Genomic DNA, 18042 nt, shown 5'->3' with positions numbered 1-18042 from the left:
CTGGATGAACCGATTTGCGTTCACAGGTTTCAGTCTGTATACTTTTAGCAAAATCATCTCTCCCATAGCTTAAAAGGGCCCTATTTAAAAGCAAAGCTGCAGGCAAGTAAATACAGATGTGGGCGTTTTGTTGTGATGTAGACACAAATTAGTAAAAGATTTTTAAATGGTGGGTCGGGGGGGGGGGGCGGTGTCAGAAAGTAACAATTCGCCTCAGGAGTAAAATTGGTGTTTGGTGATTAAAAAAAAAAAAAGTTTAATACAAAACAAAACTTCCAAAAAAATTTTTTTTTTTTTGCTCAGGGTCCATACAAGTAAATCATTCAGAAAGACAATGGGAGGTCCGCCGAGAATTGTTCTGGCGAGAATGAGAAATACTATAACCCTCCAGCGGAACGAGGACCTGATCCAAGGGTAGATGGCGCCGTGGCCTTGCTCCTGAGTCCTGCCCGCCCTGTTCTTTCTCCATTCGAGATCGCCCGTGCTGCCCTCCTGGCTTCCTTCCTGGGTCTCTTGGCGTCTGGACCGACACATCTGCCGATACCCTGGCCCAATTCCAGGCGACTCCCGGTCCTCGCGCTCTGTCGGACCCGCAGCCACAAACTCTGTAACCCAGGCGGCTCCAGGCACCGCGAAGCCCTAGGACCGGTTGCGGGTTACAGTGGAGCGGATCCGCAGGTTTCCCCTGTAATGACGAGTTTCTGCCGGAAGGGGGCGCCCTTGTCCTTTTAATAGTTCAAACTCAAATCAGTGGCGAAATAAATCTCTAAAATCCCAAACCTTTTTCTCGTTCTGAAATTATTACGAGCAAATAATAGAGGCACGCCGAGACTTTAAGTTCCTGATAGTGAAGTCCAGAGTCCGGAGGCCCTGACTCCTTCAGGCCTCTACCTAGGCCATCCCGTTCAGTCCAAGTGGCAACCCCTCTTGCGGCCTTTCCCCTCTGCCTGTGGGGACCCCGCAGCAGGGCGCTCCCGGTCATTTGTCCCACACCCTATCCACACGCCTGTCTGGGCTGAAGTCTCGCCGTTTAGGAAGCAGCGAGGGAGGGGTTTGCACGCACTGTCCTCGAGAAACTGATATTAAAAGCTACTTGCTTGGGACTTCACTTGAAGGGGAACCAGGGAGGCAGAAAACAACCTCCTCTGAGCCGGGTGCGTAACGGAGCTTAAATCGGACCACCGGGCTTGGATGCATTTTTTTTTTTTTTTAATCACAAAATTGACACACACCGCCCCCCAGTACACAGTCTAAGAGGCTCAGGAAGGGAGGGTGACCGCCCGCCTCGGGGCCTTTCCCTCAGCCCCAGCTGTTTTTTGGTAAAAAGATTTAAAAGAGTCTGAGTCGCTTCCCAACTGTTTCCGGGAGAGACGCGGGGACTGGAACCCCTCCCCACCGCAGCCTGGATATACCCGGATCTCTCGGCGGCTGCAGCTGGAGGCCTGGGATTTCCTGGAGAACTAGGAGCTGGCTCCAGAGGGAACTGCCATCGCGATCACGGCCGTGGCCCCCAAGGCCGCAGGCGCGCTGCTGGGTGGCTCCGCAGTCGGTCCAAGGCGTCCTCTGCACTTCACGCCTGTGAGCTCGGCCGCGGGAAGCGTATCCGCTTAGATCCCCCCAGCCCGGCTGCAGAAAGATCGAGCGCAAACCCGCCGGTTTTGCCGCAGCCAGGATAACAAGTCCCACCAGGCACTGTGCCCTGGTGCGCGCCGTCAGGGAGCTGGCGCGGAGGCGCCGCGTCAGGGCCTCGGGCTCCGGAGCAGCCCGCCTGCCCCAGGTTCCTGGAATTCCGCGCTGTGGGTCTCCGTCTACGTGGCCGGGGAAAGCAGACTTGGCACCAACCCGCCCTCCGCCCACACGGGATTCAGGATATGTGGACTAAACCACCGCAAAGTGGAAAGAAAACGAAGTCTGTAGCCCCTGTGACTGAGGCTGCATACTGTTCCCCACCGTGAGCTTGGATCTTTGGGCTTCCTGCCACCCTCCTTTCTTCCACCCCCATAAAGGGCCTGCTCTATCTCCCAGGACTGAGACCCGCAAGCTCCTCTGGGTGTCACGAGGAGGCAAGCAGAGGAGAAATGGGTGGCAAAAGGGGCCAGGTCCTGGGGGTTTCTCTCCTGCCCAGCTATACCAGCATGTTTGGTACAGCTTGCCAGTAGCATAGGATTCTAAGCTGTCATTCGGTAAGTCTTTGTGCCTGGATGGGGCTGAATTACAAGGCCACAATTATCTGTTTCATGCGGCTCCCAAATGTCCAATGAACCACCGCGTGCTTAGGTCAGAACCACCAGGAACTTTAGGGGAAGATTTGGAAAGTTTTGGGGCAGAAGTGAGAAATGGTGAATTATCCAGGCACTTTCTCAAACTCCATTTCTCTGGAAGGAATGAGAACAGATCAGGAGGGCAGGCCACTGGCTTCATTTTCACACAAGGATAAAATCCAAGAGTTGGGGATGGGGGCTCCTGAGACCAGTGGGTACAACCTATGGGGTGGGCAGGGAGGGAGAGGCACCCTCCAGCACTGTCTAACCTGCCCAACTGTTATCTTAGAAAAATGCTCAATGGGAAACATAGTCACCGGGGTGACTGCCTTATGGCCTCTCCCCTGCAGACACTGGGATGAGGGGTGGGCTTTGGAAACAGAAGGGATCCAGAGGAAGCTTCCCTGTCACTGCTTCCTTCCAAGTTTATTCATGATCAACTCATTCCATGAACACAGTATCTATAGTGCTCCACAGAGCTCCAGATAGAAAATATGAGACTAATTATCGTGGCAACTAGTACTGGTTATGGTGATTATCACCACTGCCAGGATGAATGATTATGACTAGAACTGGTCCTTATCGGTGGTATCACTCTGGGGGATTAGGCTGTAACTCTGGGCCTCACTGGCTCACTGGGACATATCGGGTACTCAGGTTGTCCCTGAGAAACAGCACAGGAGCCATGGCCTGAAGAAAGTATCACCTCTGGGGGCCCCTCAGCAGAGTCCTGGGCCCCGGCCTGTCCCTGGCAGGTTCCTGGTCTCCCCAGGATACCCCCACCCCCCACACCTCCTCAGCCAGGGAGCTCCCTCACAGAGTAGCATTGGTCTTGACCTTGGCAAGGACCTTCTTCTCCTTGACCCTGCGATTCTGAAACCAGATGGTGATCTGGCGCTCTGAGAGGCTGGTGGCCGCCGAGATCTTGCGCCTCTTGTCCTTGGTGATGAACTTGTTAGCTGAATACTCCCGCTCCAGCTCACGCAACTGGCCCTTGCTGTAGGGAATGCGCTTCTTGCGGCCTCGGTGGAAGGTGCAGCCCTCTGGAGGGTGCTGAGCATTTGAGTCTGAAGAGTGGGAAAGAGAGGAAGAGAAAGGCACGTTCAGGCCCTGCCTAGGCACAGACCCAGGCCCCACAAACTAAGTCATCCTGCAGGAGCACCCAGATCATCCTACAGTCGCACGTGTGTGCCCACTCCCCCAAAGCACCCAGGGACACCAGGGCTTCTGGTTGGTTCTTTGATCACCTTGGAAAGAGTAGGCTCCTGTAGACCACCCTCACCCATCACTGCCCTCACACCTGCAAGTCTACAAACACACCCATCACACACAACTAGACCTCTGCCCACAGTCACATATGTCCACCCTCACACACATTTCAGATTCTCAGCCACTCATAGATTCTACAGGCAAATTCTGTATAGAAAGCAACACAACACGTTTCTGCCCCCACTCCCAACACACACACACACACACACACACACACACACACACCAATACCAATGCACATACCTAAGTTATGACTGCAGGAAATCTAAATTTTCCTTTGGAAACTGAAAAAACTCATCAAAGAGAAAGTAAGGAATTGTATTCTTTACGCTACAGAATTTCCAATATATCTGTTCCCACCCCTTCCCACCCCCACACTCACTGAATCGAGAGTTATTTAGCCTTTTTGTGGAATTAAACTGGGATCTGCTGAGCAGCGACACCCTGATCCCCATCTAACAGCAAAGAGAGCCAAACACGGGTATATTGAAAGGCTCGTGTCTGAGGGATGTGAAGGGGCCTAGCGACCCTCCGGCTGCAGATGATACCCAGCCCCAAGCCCTCACGCTGGCCCTGGGAGGGGGGTGCTCCACTCAGGCTCTCCAAGTGCCTGGACCCTCCTTCGGAATCCTGATAGCCAGAGGATCACCAGACTCCTCACCAGCCCCAAGTCTCCCTCCACTTCCTCCCAGGCAAGTGCCAGCGGGGTCTGCAGCCCCATGCTTGGCGCCAAGGGGACCCAGGGCAGTGAGCCACGTTACCTGAAAACGCCGTCTTCCAGAAGGAGCCCGGCGGGTTCTGTTCTCCCTGGCAGCACATCTGGCTGTTCCAGCCACCGGCGAGGGCCCAGGGCTGGTAACTGTCCACAGGCAGCAGGGCGTCGTGGCGAGGCTCCCCGGGGGCGCTCAGAGTCTGCACCACCGACACGTCTAAGTAACTGGCCACGGGCTGGTAGGGTCCCGGGTACCCGGGGTAGAAAGCAAACTCAGCGTGGCGGCTGGGGTACTCCTCCGCGGCCGCGGGCGTCTCGGCGGGGTAGGCGGCCAGGGCGGCCGCCTGGGCGCAGGGTTTCAGAGAGCTCCGCGACAGGCGGCAGGAGTAGTACCCGCCTCCAAAGTAGCCGTAAGGCACCGGGGCCGGGGACGCCCCCTGGGGCACCCCGGGACATGGGTGGCACTGCTTCGGTGGTTCCGCAGAGCCTGGCAGATCCAAGGGGGCATAGTTGACAGCTGGCATCAGCGACGGCGCCGCCGCCGCGTGGCTGGTCAGCGGGGAGTGGGCGACTAGATTCCGACTCCCTCCCGCGCCCAGCAAGCCTTCGATGTCCTTGGCCCCGTCCAAGGTGGCATAGTTGCCCGGCTCCATGGGGCCGAGGGTGGGCTCATGGGGCGCTGCGAGCGGGGGACGCGGGGAGCACCCAGCTCGCTCTCCCCGCGCAGGCCCTGGGAACGCCGAGCGTTTTAAGTCGCTCGCAGCTCGGGCGCCCCCGTTCCCGGCCCGGCGCCCGACGCACGGACGCAGGTGCCCGGGCGCCCGCGCTGATTGGCTGCGGCCTGGGGGCCAGAGGCTAGTAAATCTGCGAGGCAGAAACCCCGAAAACGCTCCACCCCCCTTCGCCGCCCGCTCCCTCTCCCCCTCCCCCTCCTCCCCTCTCTTCCTCCCTACCCCCCCAAAACGTGAGAGAGAAGATAGGCGGTGTCCTCTCGCCGCTTCCCTGGGGGGAGGGGAGCAGTGGGAGGCGAAGGGGAGACGGCGAGGAGCCCCCCTCCGTCGCTTCTCTCCCGCCCCGGCTCAGGCCGCTGTGCTTTGGCAGGTTTAACGAGAGAATAAAGCTCTCCCTATAAAGTGTCCATCGCGCGGGGGGAAGGGGAGTCGGGGGTGGAGCCGGGAGGCCGCTCGGCCTGCAAGGGGAACCTGGGAGTGCGCCTGAGCCGGCGGCAGCCAGGAGCCGGGAATTAAGGGGTACTCCTGGGAGCCCCTTGCTTTGGGTCCTGGGTGCTAGCATCCCATCCCCCCAGCTGCCCCTCCCATCCTAGGGGCACTACAATAAGCTGCTCCCGCTCCGGGGAAGTGTCTGGGACGCCCCTTCCCCAGAGACCCCAGCCACTGCCCCAAAGGGCCCCGGATTGGGTGGGGCAGGGAAAGAGCAAGGAGGACGGGGCTCCAAAGAAGGAGACGTGAGATCTGGAGCCCGGGACACAAAACGTTTAGACTTAAAGGAGATATGGGGCTTCTAGACCTGGCCTGTGAAAGGGGGTCAGGATTTCCCGTTAAGGGTGGGGAAAGGGGTCGGAGAGGAGACACACTCGACAGTATTCAGAGAGAGAGGCAGAGGCAGAAAGAGACCCAGGGATAGCAGCACAAAGAGGGAAAGAGAGGAATTGAAGGAGGGGATGGGAGAGGATCTTATAAAATCCTTAAGCACCAGTGGGAAAAGAGAATTCCTTCCCCCCTTCCCTGAGAACTAAGGACTTTCCAGGAAGTCAGGCTTGGCTAACTGGCCATGAACTAGCTGTGGGGGTTCTGGACCCCAAGAACACAGGAGCCTGGCCTGCGTGACATGCGTCTCGGCCCTGCAGTCCTCCTATGTTCCCAGAGGCCCAGGAAGCTCACCCTGGCTCTGGCACATTTCCACCCACGCTGAGAGTCCAGAAAGTCCAGGGCTTTATCTGCCTCCTCCAGGCTCTTAATTTTTTTAGAAGGAATAATTACGGGAGAGGGAGCCCCAACCGCTGGAGAAATTCCTTGGGGCCCCTCTTTTGGGGCCTATTGTTCAGTGTAAGTCAGAAGGCTCAATCTGATTTGTTTCACAAATCTGAGGTTTTCCATTTCCTTCACCACCCCTTCCAAATCAAATCCGTCTGAGTCCACTTTTTCTAGAACCCCCAGTTTTTCTGGAGAAGACAGGAACTATTCCATTTTACATGGGGGTCATCGCAATTATATACAACAGACCACCCTGAGCCCTTAGTGGTTTCAGCCATGCCCACTCACCAACTTGAACCTGAACTTGAGCCATCTTTCGGGACTGGGTCCATGCAAACAGGAGTTGCAGGACTATCGTGGAAATTATAGCTCACCCATAACAAACATTGCTGCACATACAAGAAGCAACCAATGAATGCATAAACAACAAATGGAACAACAAATCGGTCTCTCTCTCTCTCTCCCTCTCTCATAATAAATAAATAAGCATTGCTAATAATTTAAGACACCAAACATGAAATCCTCACTATATTTTATTGTATTTGAAAACAGCATGAGAGAAAAGGAAGATGTCTCTCTGATGGGTCTAGGTACTTTTGCTGTAGCATCTTTGCTCTGTAGACATCTTTGCCATAAATATTTTTTAAATCTTTTAAAATTTATTTCAGAGAGAGGAAGGGAGAGGGAGAGAGAAACATCAATGATGAGAAAGAATCATTGATTAGCTGCCTCCTGCACTCCCCCCACCAAGGACTGAGCCCAACCCGGCATGTGCCCTGACCAGGAATCAAACCACAATCTCCTGGTTCATGGGTCCACGCTCAACCACTGAGCCATGCTGGCCGGACACCACAAATATTTTTGCTACAAACATTTTCACCACATAACTCATTGGCCATAAGGCAATTTTGCCATTAAAAAAGATAAAAATCACAAAAAATAAAAGAGGGATGTTAAGAAATACATAACAATTAAAAAGGCTTTATTGTGAATACAAAATATTTGAATACATTTCAAATGTGTATAATTCATGGCAATCCTGTGCAAATAACTGACTTTATTCTGGGGATTGTAGGAGCACTTGTCTTTATTGTATGGGAACTGTGAGTTCTACCTTGTTCCCTCAAAGAGAACCCTCGGACACTTTCTCCTCCCAATGTACAGGCATACCTTGGAGATATTTTGGATTCAGTTCCAGACCAATGCAATAACGGGAGTGTCACAATAAAGCAAGTCACAAGAACTTATTGGTTTCCCAGTGAATATGTAATGTTTACACTATACTGTAGTCTAATAAGTGTGTAATAGCATTATGTCTAAAAAAAAAAAGTACATACCTTAATCTAAAAATTCTGTATTCTAAAAAATACTGACCATTATCTGAGACTTCAGTGAATTGTAATCATTTTGCTGGTGGAGGGTCTTATCTTCAATTTATAGAAAACACAGTATTTGCAAAGTGCAACAAAGCTAAGGCCAATAACATGAGAGATGCCTATAGTGTCTCAAAATAAGAAACTAACTCTTGGGGCAAATTGTTGTCCTCTGGAAGAAATGCTAACTATTTTAAGACCACCACCATATCTACTTGTCACTGTATAGACTATTATGAGGGCTAGCTAAGATTTATATATAACATAAAAATGGAAATAACTGTGAAAACTTTGTCAGTGCAAAAATGAAACCAAACTAACAACTAGCTTAAATATATTACGTCTTCAAAGGCAATTGATTGGTTTGTCAATAGAGAAATGAACCAAACAAAAATCAAATTGTTAATCAGTTATTTTCTCTTTTTTACAGCAAAATTGCCTTATGGCCAATTAGTTATGTGGTGAAAATGTTTATGGAAAAAATGCTTTCAGCAGAGATGCCTAAGGCAAAAATGCTTATGATGAAAATACTGGACACGCTCTTTGATACTTCCCAGTTTCCAGTCATAGCTTCTTGCTTCACTAATTATGAAAGACAGAAATATCAGGATTTTTACCAAAAGACAAAAGTTTTTCACTGGCTTTTACTTTGTAGATGACAGTACAAGCATGAATAAATCCCTAAATTTAAAAAAGTAGTCATACATACCCTATGACCCAGCAATTCCATTCCTGGGCATATACCCAACAGAAAATGTTCATTGCCATTAAAAGTCATGTACTAGAACATCCAAAGCATCTTTATTCATTAAAGCTCGAAAACAGAAGCACCTTAAATGTCCAGCAATAATTAATGGGTAAATAAATTGTGCTACAATTAAAATTTGAAGTACTACACAGCAATAAAAAAAAAAAAAAACTACTGCTACACACAAAATGAATAAATCACAAAGATATGTGGCTGAAAGAAGCCAGACACAAAAGAATAGCTTTTGTTTGACTCTGTTTCTATGCAGTTCAAGAACAGGCAAAATTAGGTTAGAAGAGATTACCCTGGAGAGGGGGACTCTGGACTGGGAGGTGCCATAGGAAAGCTTTCTGGGGTGCTGGAAATGTTCTCAATTTTAATCTGCAGGCTACTTATACGGCTATGTTTACTTAGTGAAAATTCAAGCTGTACACTTGATATTTCTGCACTTTACTGTACATTCGTTTTATCTCTGTTTTTAGAAGATAAAATAATTAAGTACAAAAATTTAAAGATTCGTAACAGCATTGTCTGCCACTGTGCTTTTTGGATACTCAGTTTTCATATTCGCGTCCATGGAAATAAGCAGCTAAGTGCACACAGCTCTGCATTGTTGTGGAATGCCCAGATTGTCCTGGGCGAGCTCACCAGCGGTGCTCGAGACCCCTATGGAAACAGATACATCTCAATACAAATAAAAATTATGGGGTTTGTTGGTTTTGTTTTTGTTTTACTCTACAATTTATTTAGCAACTGCTAGATCCCAGGGAACAGTTCTGAACATCATATGTATTAACAGATGAGCATGTGCTCCCATTTCCTGTGCATGCATATGTATGGGCATCTGTCTGTGATGGATCATAGATCTCAACCTGGGGCAGTTAAAGTAAGATGAAGTCTCCTTATCTGTAAAAATTACTTGTCTCCCTATGAGCACAAATATTTCTACCTCGCAGGAAAGCTGTGAAGATTAAATTGAGAGTTTGCATATGAAAGCATTTTATAAACGGAATAAATACGAGTTATATTTGTGTTTCTGTATGTGTATCTGTTTCTAATGAATTACACGACACCTGTTTTTATTTAAAAATAAGAAAAGGGCCCCAGCCCCGCAGAAGCCTTTGTGTCCTGCTGGGAGTCGCCAGGCAGACCCTCTCAGGCCGCCGAGCCCCCCTCCCCCAGCCCCCTTTCCCGACCCAGCCAAACGCGCTGAAAGAGCTCAGCTGCTCCTTTACATACCGGCCAGACACCTCCGGGAAGGTCAAGGCCAAGTTGAAAGTTAAGAGCCTGTTTATCACCGGGAGCCCATTCAGCGCGGCCCCGCAGACCGCCTGTGACCTTTACGGCCGGGCCTTTGAGCGCGGCCGCCGGCCCCCGGGGGTTCTGGCCACGGGGACCTGGCACCTCGGTGTCAGCTCCCGCCCCGGCCCGGGCTCGGCCCCGCCGGCGGAAGGGGGGCGGAGGCGCCCACCGGCCGCTCGCGGCCTCGATGAAATTATGTTTTATTTTTTTGTAAAGCAAAGTGAGCGCCGGGTGACTGCGCTCTCCCAGCTGGAACGGGGTTTGTGGCCGCGACGAGCGACGAGCCCGGCCCGCAGGTCGGTAGGGATCAGAGTTTGAGTGGAATGTACTTGCGGCGGCCACGCCGCTCCCTCTGGAAAGGTCGGGCTCGGCGGCCCCGGACGGCGCGGGCCGGGCTGCGCGCTCGGTTTCGGGGACGCGGCCTAAGCGCGGCTCGCTCTTCTCTCTCTTTCGTCTTTTCTTCGACCCTTTCTCTCTGTCTGTCTGTTCTCTCATCCGTCTTCAGTCTCTTGGTATCTTTCTTTCCTTTTTCATGTCTGTATTTTTTTCTTCCCGCCTTTCTTTCCTTCGGTTTTATTATCTTGCTTTTTGTCCGTTCTTTCCTGTTGTGTGTGGTGTGTTTTTGTCTTCGTTGCCCCCTTTTCTGTCTCCTCCCGACGCGTTTACTGCCCCCCTTTCCATTTCTCCTTTTCTTTCACCTACACTATTTTTTCTTCGTTTACTTTTTCGTTCTCTGAGTTTTCTTTCTTTCGTTTTCAATTTTCCCCTTCCTTCTGCTTCTCTTTCCCTCTCGCCTATTTCTTAATTTACTTCAATTTCTTTCCGCCTTATCTCCAGTTTGCTTTTTCCACTCGCCTCCCCTCACCAGCACACTCGGCTTTCCTTTCCAGCCCTCTCTCCGTTCCCCACTGTTCTCCGAAGCCTGGAGAGGGCTTTCCTTGCTGGGCAGCTGTCTGCAGGGCTGGAGCCTCCCCTGGGCAGGGGGTGGCCTTGCAGGTCGGCCTAGGTCAGCATCGCCCACCTGAAGCCCCTGCCAGTGACTAGAACTGCGAAGCGCAGTGGGGAGGAGAGGTGCTGGGCCCTTCTCCCTGAGATGAAGTCAGCCAGGGCCTCTCCTGGCTTTAGAGGGAAATCTTTTGGGCAAAATGCTGGCAGGGTCTGGAGTTACAGGAACCAGAGATTGAAGGCCTGGCTGGTCCCGAGGAGGCCACTGTCATCTCCAGGCTCTCCCCATCCGGGCAGCCTTGCAACATCCTTGGGATTAGGACTCTCTCAGGAAAAACCCAAGGGCTTCTGGAGGCTGAGACTTGAGGGAGCCAGCTATGAAGTTAGAACTGATCAACCACAGACTCCGTCACAGAACGAATGGATCTATGAAGCAGTGAAAAGATGGTCTGCTAAGAGGAGAGGCTACCTCCAACCACACTGCGTTGCTACCCTCACTATTCATGCTTAGCCAAGCCCACCAACTGTGAGTGGGGTCCGGATCGGGGGGGGGGGGGGGGGGGGGACAAAATTGAGGGTCACTGGACAGAGACCAAGGGCCCCAAGGCTCTGGTCTTGTAGCTCTGGGCAGGCAAGCGGGCTGCTCCTTGCCTGCCACATGTGTGGCTAGCAGAGTTGAAAGGCCCACTGACCTCAGAGTCCCCAGCCTCCTTTTCTGACCCTGGGCTTTGCTGGGGAGGCCTCGATTGTGCCCCAGCCATTAGGAATTCTGGGCCTAGAGGACTGCACTGCAGAGCACAAGTCAGTGTGGAGGAAGCCTGCAGAAGGAGCCACAAAGAGGCCACTGAGCTCACCATTGAGTATTCCATGTGGACCTAGGGTGTGGCATGGTTATTAGGGCCTTGAGGGAGCCCAACCTATTGACCTGGCATCTGTGGGGCAACCATCATGGGCTGGCTCAGTTGGGATGGTCAGCCCCAGGGTGTGAACTTCAACGTGCCCATTAAGCAGGTCCAAATTGGTGCGGGAGATCCCCTCCTCCATCCCCACTCAGTAATTCCTTGAGGAGCCTTCCAGCGCTCCCCCCACGCACCCACATGTACTTAGAAATGGAGTAACAGGGGTAAGGGTCTCAAATGGGACCCACACCCAGGACCTTTGAGGTTTGTAGCAGCTTCCAGGGTCCTGGGAGACTCTGCTTCCTTTGTTCCAGCCCCTGAGACTCTGGCTGCCACTCAGGAATGAGGAGCATATGAAAACCCCACCTACAAATTCAAGAAAGCTACTGAAGTTGCTTACAACTACTGCCCCCGTCTCCACCTCGGAGAATATGGAAGTGGGTGATGCTTATCAGGGTAAATGCTGTCTATTCTCCGGGCTGCTCCTGTACAGATCCAGCTAGAGACAAAGACTGTGTTTTCACTCTTAAAATCAAGAGGAATGTCAGTGGCAAGGTCCTGGTCCCTTGAGTCCCAAACCCGCCTATTTGGCCTGCAGTGGAGCCATCCCTTTGAGGCTCATAGGAAAGTACAGTTTGAGAAATTTGCTCTCTAGCTCTGGTTCCATTTCCCTTGCTGAAAGGCTTGAGACCTGCCATCCCAATGGCCCAGAATTTTACCATCTTGTGGCCCACCTCTCCCTCTCTGTCCTTTCCCCTCTCCCACAGCAAAAGGTTTTCCCTTCTCTTCCCACTAAGTTATCTGTTCTAAGAAACAAAGTTGGGAGAAGAGAAAGGCAGACTTTTCACACACACACACCATCTGCTTTTCTGAATTTCAGCTCTAGTCTGAGATGAACCAGGTTGTTCCCGGTTATGACCGACCTGAGGACTCTGACCTGGAGGAAAGTTCAGCTTAGCACAAGGCTCCCCAGGTTCTGCATCAGCCATTTACCCCAGGTCCCAACACCTTATGAGGCTGGAGGAGTCTGGCTGATCACCTGAAGTCTGTCTACACTGACCCTAAATGTCCAGAGTGCATATTGGGCCATACATATGGAATCCAGGTCCTACAGGCCAAAAGCTTGGTCTCAAGCGCACGCCCTCCCAGGAACTGCCAGTCTGGCTGTTCCAGCTCCACTAGACAAGGCCAGGGCTCCCCGTTTCTCATCCCTAAGGTCAGCCTGGAAACTTTCCCTAAGAATGGGGCTCTGCCCCAGAGGCCCAGATGGAGGCCTGGGGAAGAGCCACGGGAAGCAGACCTCGATGCTCTATCCCCTCCAACCCCTCAATAACCCTGTGATCTGACACAGGCCCAGCCCCGACCTCCAGCTGTGTGTGTGTTTAGGAATGATGCAGGCAGGGGGTTGAGGGTGCTCTCTCTGACCTGGAATCCTCCACACCAGCCTACCTTCGGGTTCTGCCTCACTTGTCCTCTGCTCGGCCCACCCACATGGTTTACTTCAGGAATTATCTGTCCTGGGGACATAGGTCGAGCTTTGGAAAGGGGAGGCACAGATGGACCGTGGACCAGCCTCTCATCCCAGGGTCCTTCGTGGCCCAGATTAATGCATGTTATAGGCTGGCTAGGCAGGCCCCTCCAGGTACGAGAATTCATAGGAACCATGGGGACCCCAACAATTCTCCATCGAGATAAGGGGCGGCCTAAGGACCTTCTCCCTCTTGTCCAAAAGCCTTACTTCCCTTCTTTCCGCCTGTGTAACACCTGGTGGGGCAGATTTTTCAGTAATGCGACCCAAGACGCTGCAGGGGCGAGGGCGAGGTTTACCGCCGCAGTCGACTGCAAAGCGGCCGGGGAAGTGGGTGCGGTCTCTAACCTCAGACGGCGCCGCTGCCCAGCGCGGGAGCTTCCTCCAGGCTTCCTTCCACACCCCGAGACCAACTGTAGGCCAGCAGGTGCTCCCTGCTCTCCAGGGACCCTCGCCCTGAGGCGGCTGTTCTACCTCAAGGCTCATGTTCCCGCTGGAACAAAACCCGTCTAGAGCGTCTACGGGAGGCCCGCTCCCTCCTGCCCACCGGGTTAGCACGTGGGGCGCCACTTCGCACCGCACCGCACCGCACTGCACCTTGCGCCCACAGATTTATATACCCGGGCTTTTGGGGGTGGCCCATTCAGAGTCCTCATCTTAACCGATGTGCCAGGGACTGTAAATGCCCTGTAGATATGTGCCATTCATTTAACCCTCACAAAAGAACGGGGTAAAGGGCAATTGTCACTCCCATCACCCCGTTTCACTTTGGTGCTGGTCCATATGAGCAACAAGATTGCTGCCACTGGGCCAAGACCACCCAATTCCTTCTTTGGAGATGCCCTCAGAGACCTCCATGCTTCCCAAGGGAACCAAAGAGCCTGTTTCCAAGGTGGAGTACCCAGACTAGCTCCGTCATCCGGCATTCCTTCCTGTTTCTAGGACATTACTGACATGAGGAGCTTGAACCTCTGTCCCTGCTCTGGCCCACTGTGCCAGCTGTTTGACTTTCAGCTCTCTGACCCTCAGTCTCCTCATCTGTAAAATGGAAGTGATCATCTGCCCAACCTTCCACACGGGGCAGTCCTTGGAGACAAAGATGGGGGAAGTGAACACTCTGTAAAGAGTACAGCACGTATGTAACTAATAAGTTGTTTCTCTCATGGTTGGTGGTATTTGAGGAGAAGGCGAGCATTCCTGCTGGGGGGAGAGGAACCAGCCTACCACCTTGTTCTGGCCTCATGTCTATGGAGAGACCACCCCCATACACACAACCCCACCCAAACTAAGAAGAGACCTGCACTTGGTGGTGCCCAGAGAATCTGTGCCCTCCTGGCATAGAGAAGACTGCCAGGATGCCCACTCTGCTTTCCCTGAAACTGTCAAGGAGCCTGGAGCCAGGATTATTTTCTCATCCCTGAAGCCTATCCCTACTCCCTTCACCCCTTCCCTTTTTCCAGGGCTCCCAGCTTTGGTGCATCAACCACCCCAAGGCCCCAACTTGTCTTCAGGAGGAATTCCAGGAAACACTGGCTGGGGCCTGGTGACAGAAGATGAAGGGGTTCCAACCTGATGGCAATAAATTGGCTCTACCCTTCCAAGCCGACATCTCCAGCCCCAGGTCTTTGCTCTCTGGGACCTGGTGAGAAGGAGTCTTCTTGAGCCAGTGCAGAATGCAACACAGACATCATTGAAGTCTTCCCATTTTTCATTTCCCAACTATCCCTAGCTCATAAAAAGTCATCAAATGTAATAAATTCTTCCGTGTAGAACTTGGTGTTAATTCATTATCGAGTTATTCAAGGTGACTCATGTGTGAAACGCAGTTTGCCTTCGTAAACTGAATTGCACAAAGTCCATCCTGAGTAACTGGCTGCTTGTGATCCTCTCCAGAGACTTGCACAAAACTTCTATTTATCCTTCGAAGATCTTGTGGTGAAATGTAAGTGTGACTTTAGCTTATAGAGAGCTCACTCAGCTGGAGTATGAAGGGATTGATTCTTGTTTTTTCAACTGCTGATTTCTTTCCTAGAAAATCTAGTGTTTTATACACGCATGCGCATTTATATATTTTAGTCACTTGTTTTGCAATATCTGTAAAGAACATGGGAAGCCACCTCATTGCAGAATAGAAATTTATGCTGACTTTTGCTTCAGCTGACCTGGCAGCTGTCTCTCCTTCTACTGTGGGGCCCTCTGAAGTTCAGTCTTATCATCCAAGTTCATGTTCACCTCACATCACAAGGTTTCTGCTGTGCTGCATGGAATTGCTCTTGTCTGGGCTTTAGGTTCCTTTCTGTCTAACTGAAAAGCCCCTTACTCCAGGCCCCACATCTACAAAGCAGGCTCCTTCCCAGAGTGAGTGCAGGATTCCTGCAGAGCCATTAGCCCTGCGGGGCTGCCCGGTCCACAGCATGAGGGAGTCTACATTTTAAAACATTTTTGAGATAGTGGGGTGGGGACCTGAAGCTGTTTGGTTAAAAGAGATTCTGGAAATACAGTGGAGGGAGGGGGTTGCCAGCTGGGTACTCTGGATTATTCTGGGCAGTGACTCCTGTTTGCCAAGTTCCTTGCCCAGACCAAGGCAGTTGGGGGGGGGATGGGCATGGATCCAAGGCCAACTTTGAAACCCGCCCCCCCCATCCAGGGTTTAACCAGAGAAGGGGTGGGAGGCTCATCATTGTGTCTGGGTTCCTGTCCCTGAGGAGAGTGTGGGTCTTTTGGAGGAAGAAAGGAAGGGGAGACTTACGAACAGCAGGATGGTGTGTTTTGTCTTAGTCTATTGTCTGCCTGGAGTTGGATGTGGAAGGTTCTAACAAGGGGCCCTGTACTCAGCCAGTTCTGAGCTAAGAAAGGACGGCCCTAGCTTTTTTCTTCCTGGTTTTCTTTTGCCTTTGGACTCCTTTAATTTTTTACCTTGATTTGGACGCCAAAATTAATTTACTTATTTTTTTAGTAAAAGGGAAGCTAAATTCCAAACACCCTGTAGCTCCCTCCAGACCCCAGAAGTCTACCCTGGCTGGTCCCCAAAGTCCCCCAGGTCCTACCAAATGGCAGGTAGTCTGTCTCAGCTTGAGTGGTGGCCTGGAATTTTTTTCCCCACTCATGTCCAGGCCAAGGAGACTGCAAACTGAAACAAAATTAAATTCTCTCTCCCCTCCCTGGCCCACTTGAATTTTCAGTTTCAGGAGGGGGGGGGATGAGTGTTTGAGAATTCAATAAACACAGATGGTTGCAGGTCACCTTCCCCGTGAAGACAAATTTATCTACTCCATAAGGCATCAGGGACATGTCCCACAAGCACCACCCACAAAAAGACAGGCTGACAGAACCATGGCAGCAGCTGCATCCTCACACACAGGCTCTGACCTAGCATTTGGATGAGCCAGTTAACCAGTGACTGGTTCACCAGACCTGAGAGACTGAATCCAGAGGACTCCCCCACCCCAGAGAAACAAGCGCAATCTGTGACAGACAAACAGAAGGATAGATGGGAGCATATAGAGAGAAAAGAGGGATGGAAATTATTAGGGAATTCAGCACACACAGACAGAGGGGAAGTCCTAGCCAGCTGGACAGGAGCGCAGCAGGGGCTGGAATTGTCCAAAACCCATGTTGACACAGATACAGATCACCCAGCTCAGCACCTGCCCAGGTTGGCTTTCTGAGATGCCAAAAATATCCAGCCAGCTCTGCCAATTGCAGCAGAAATCAGCCAAAGCCACTGTTTAGCTTTTCTCTGACCAAACAATAGTTGATTGGCTGGAATCTTCAATTTACCTGAATTGTTAACTCCTGGGGAGTTGGTCAGGCCTCAGCTCCCTTTGCCCTGATCTAGGAGTAGATTCCTCCGCTGCCCCCCCACCACCACCACCACCATGGAGGGGGGAGAGGGACTCTCACCTCTACTGATTGAATATTAGAAAGAAAGTATTCTGGTTTGTTGCTTATACATAAAATAACCTAGAGTGATCCTGAAGTGTTATCAACTCTAATCTCATCTCCTAGATCAGATCATAGGCCAGAAGTAGGGCTGGAGAGAAAAACCCCCACACACACTTTATAAGTCCGGAAAAGCCAATGCATTTTTGTTCTAATTTTTATTTTTAGACTTATTCTTGGTCATCTCTTGCTTGGTGTGAGAGAGCCACAACCGCATTTAGACAAAGAAAGCTGGAGCTTTGGGGCAAATACTCAAATTCCAAGTCCCCCTCCCCCCATTTTAGCTGCTAGTCAAATGGAACCCAACTGGGGGAGGGGTAGCAGGACTAAGATTCCAAGGGCCCTGCTGGGCCGACGAGGATCTTTCCTACATTTAACAGTTTCTTTGGAGGGGACTGACAATGGGCAGCAGAATCCCCAGGAAGGGAGAGAAAGGAGGGAAGGGAGGAAATTGCTGCTGGGGATAAATCCAGTCAGTTTATAATTCCTGTGATGTTTGAACCACTTCAGCCTCTGAGAGGCTGCTTTTTGAAGAGGCACCGGCAGCCTGGCAGGGTGGCCTGCGCCTGGAGCCCGAGCCCTCCTCCCCAGGGCGCTTTGTGGGGCTCCTGGAAGGTGGGTTCTCCCGGCCGCCCAGCGTTCCCTCTCCTAGCCCAGATGTTCCCCAACCCGAACGTGAGCCACCCTCACCCGTCTGTTTCCCTCCACACAATTTATTCTCCAATCTTGCCAAGGATCCTTTTGACCACGATACCGACCACACAATCTCCTTTTTAACCCAATTCCAAAATTCCTCTGTACTCTTTCTGTGCCTCAGTTGCCCTATTTTTTAGCGAGGGAGACTCAAAAAATAGCTGAGACACCAGTGGAGGCAGGAAAGGGAGTTGGCGTCCGTTGCTGGTCGCTCCAGGGACACCCACAGCCAGCGCCCAGTCACCCTAACTGAAAGGGGCGGGGGCAGAGGGCCCCCAGGGAACAGCCGCCGCTTTCGCCCCACGTTTCCCCCGGGGCCCCCAGCTCCCTGCAGGGCGCGAGAGAGCCTCAGGCCCGCCAGCCGCCTCCCCGAGTC

General features: G+C 51.8%; 1 protein-coding gene across 1 annotated transcript; it reads right to left on the bottom strand.

The window, feature by feature from the left end:
- Positions 1 to 3074: 3074 nt before the first annotated feature.
- HOXB13 (homeobox B13) lies at positions 3075 to 4895 on the bottom strand (the record flags this gene model as incomplete). Its single annotated transcript, XM_081161991.1, has 2 exons — positions 3075 to 3328; positions 4292 to 4895. The coding sequence occupies 2 exons, from the start codon at positions 4893 to 4895 to the stop codon at positions 3075 to 3077; spliced, it is 858 nt and encodes a 285-aa protein (XP_081018117.1).
- Between the last annotated feature and the right edge of the window lie 13147 nt (positions 4896 to 18042).

This window comes from Miniopterus schreibersii, assembly GCF_964146895.1.
Source record: "Miniopterus schreibersii genome assembly, chromosome: 16".
In the NCBI taxonomy this organism is placed as follows: domain Eukaryota; kingdom Metazoa; phylum Chordata; class Mammalia; order Chiroptera; family Miniopteridae; genus Miniopterus; species Miniopterus schreibersii.
Note: the sequence above shows the minus strand (reverse complement) of the source record. Positions and strands in the feature narration are given on the sequence as shown.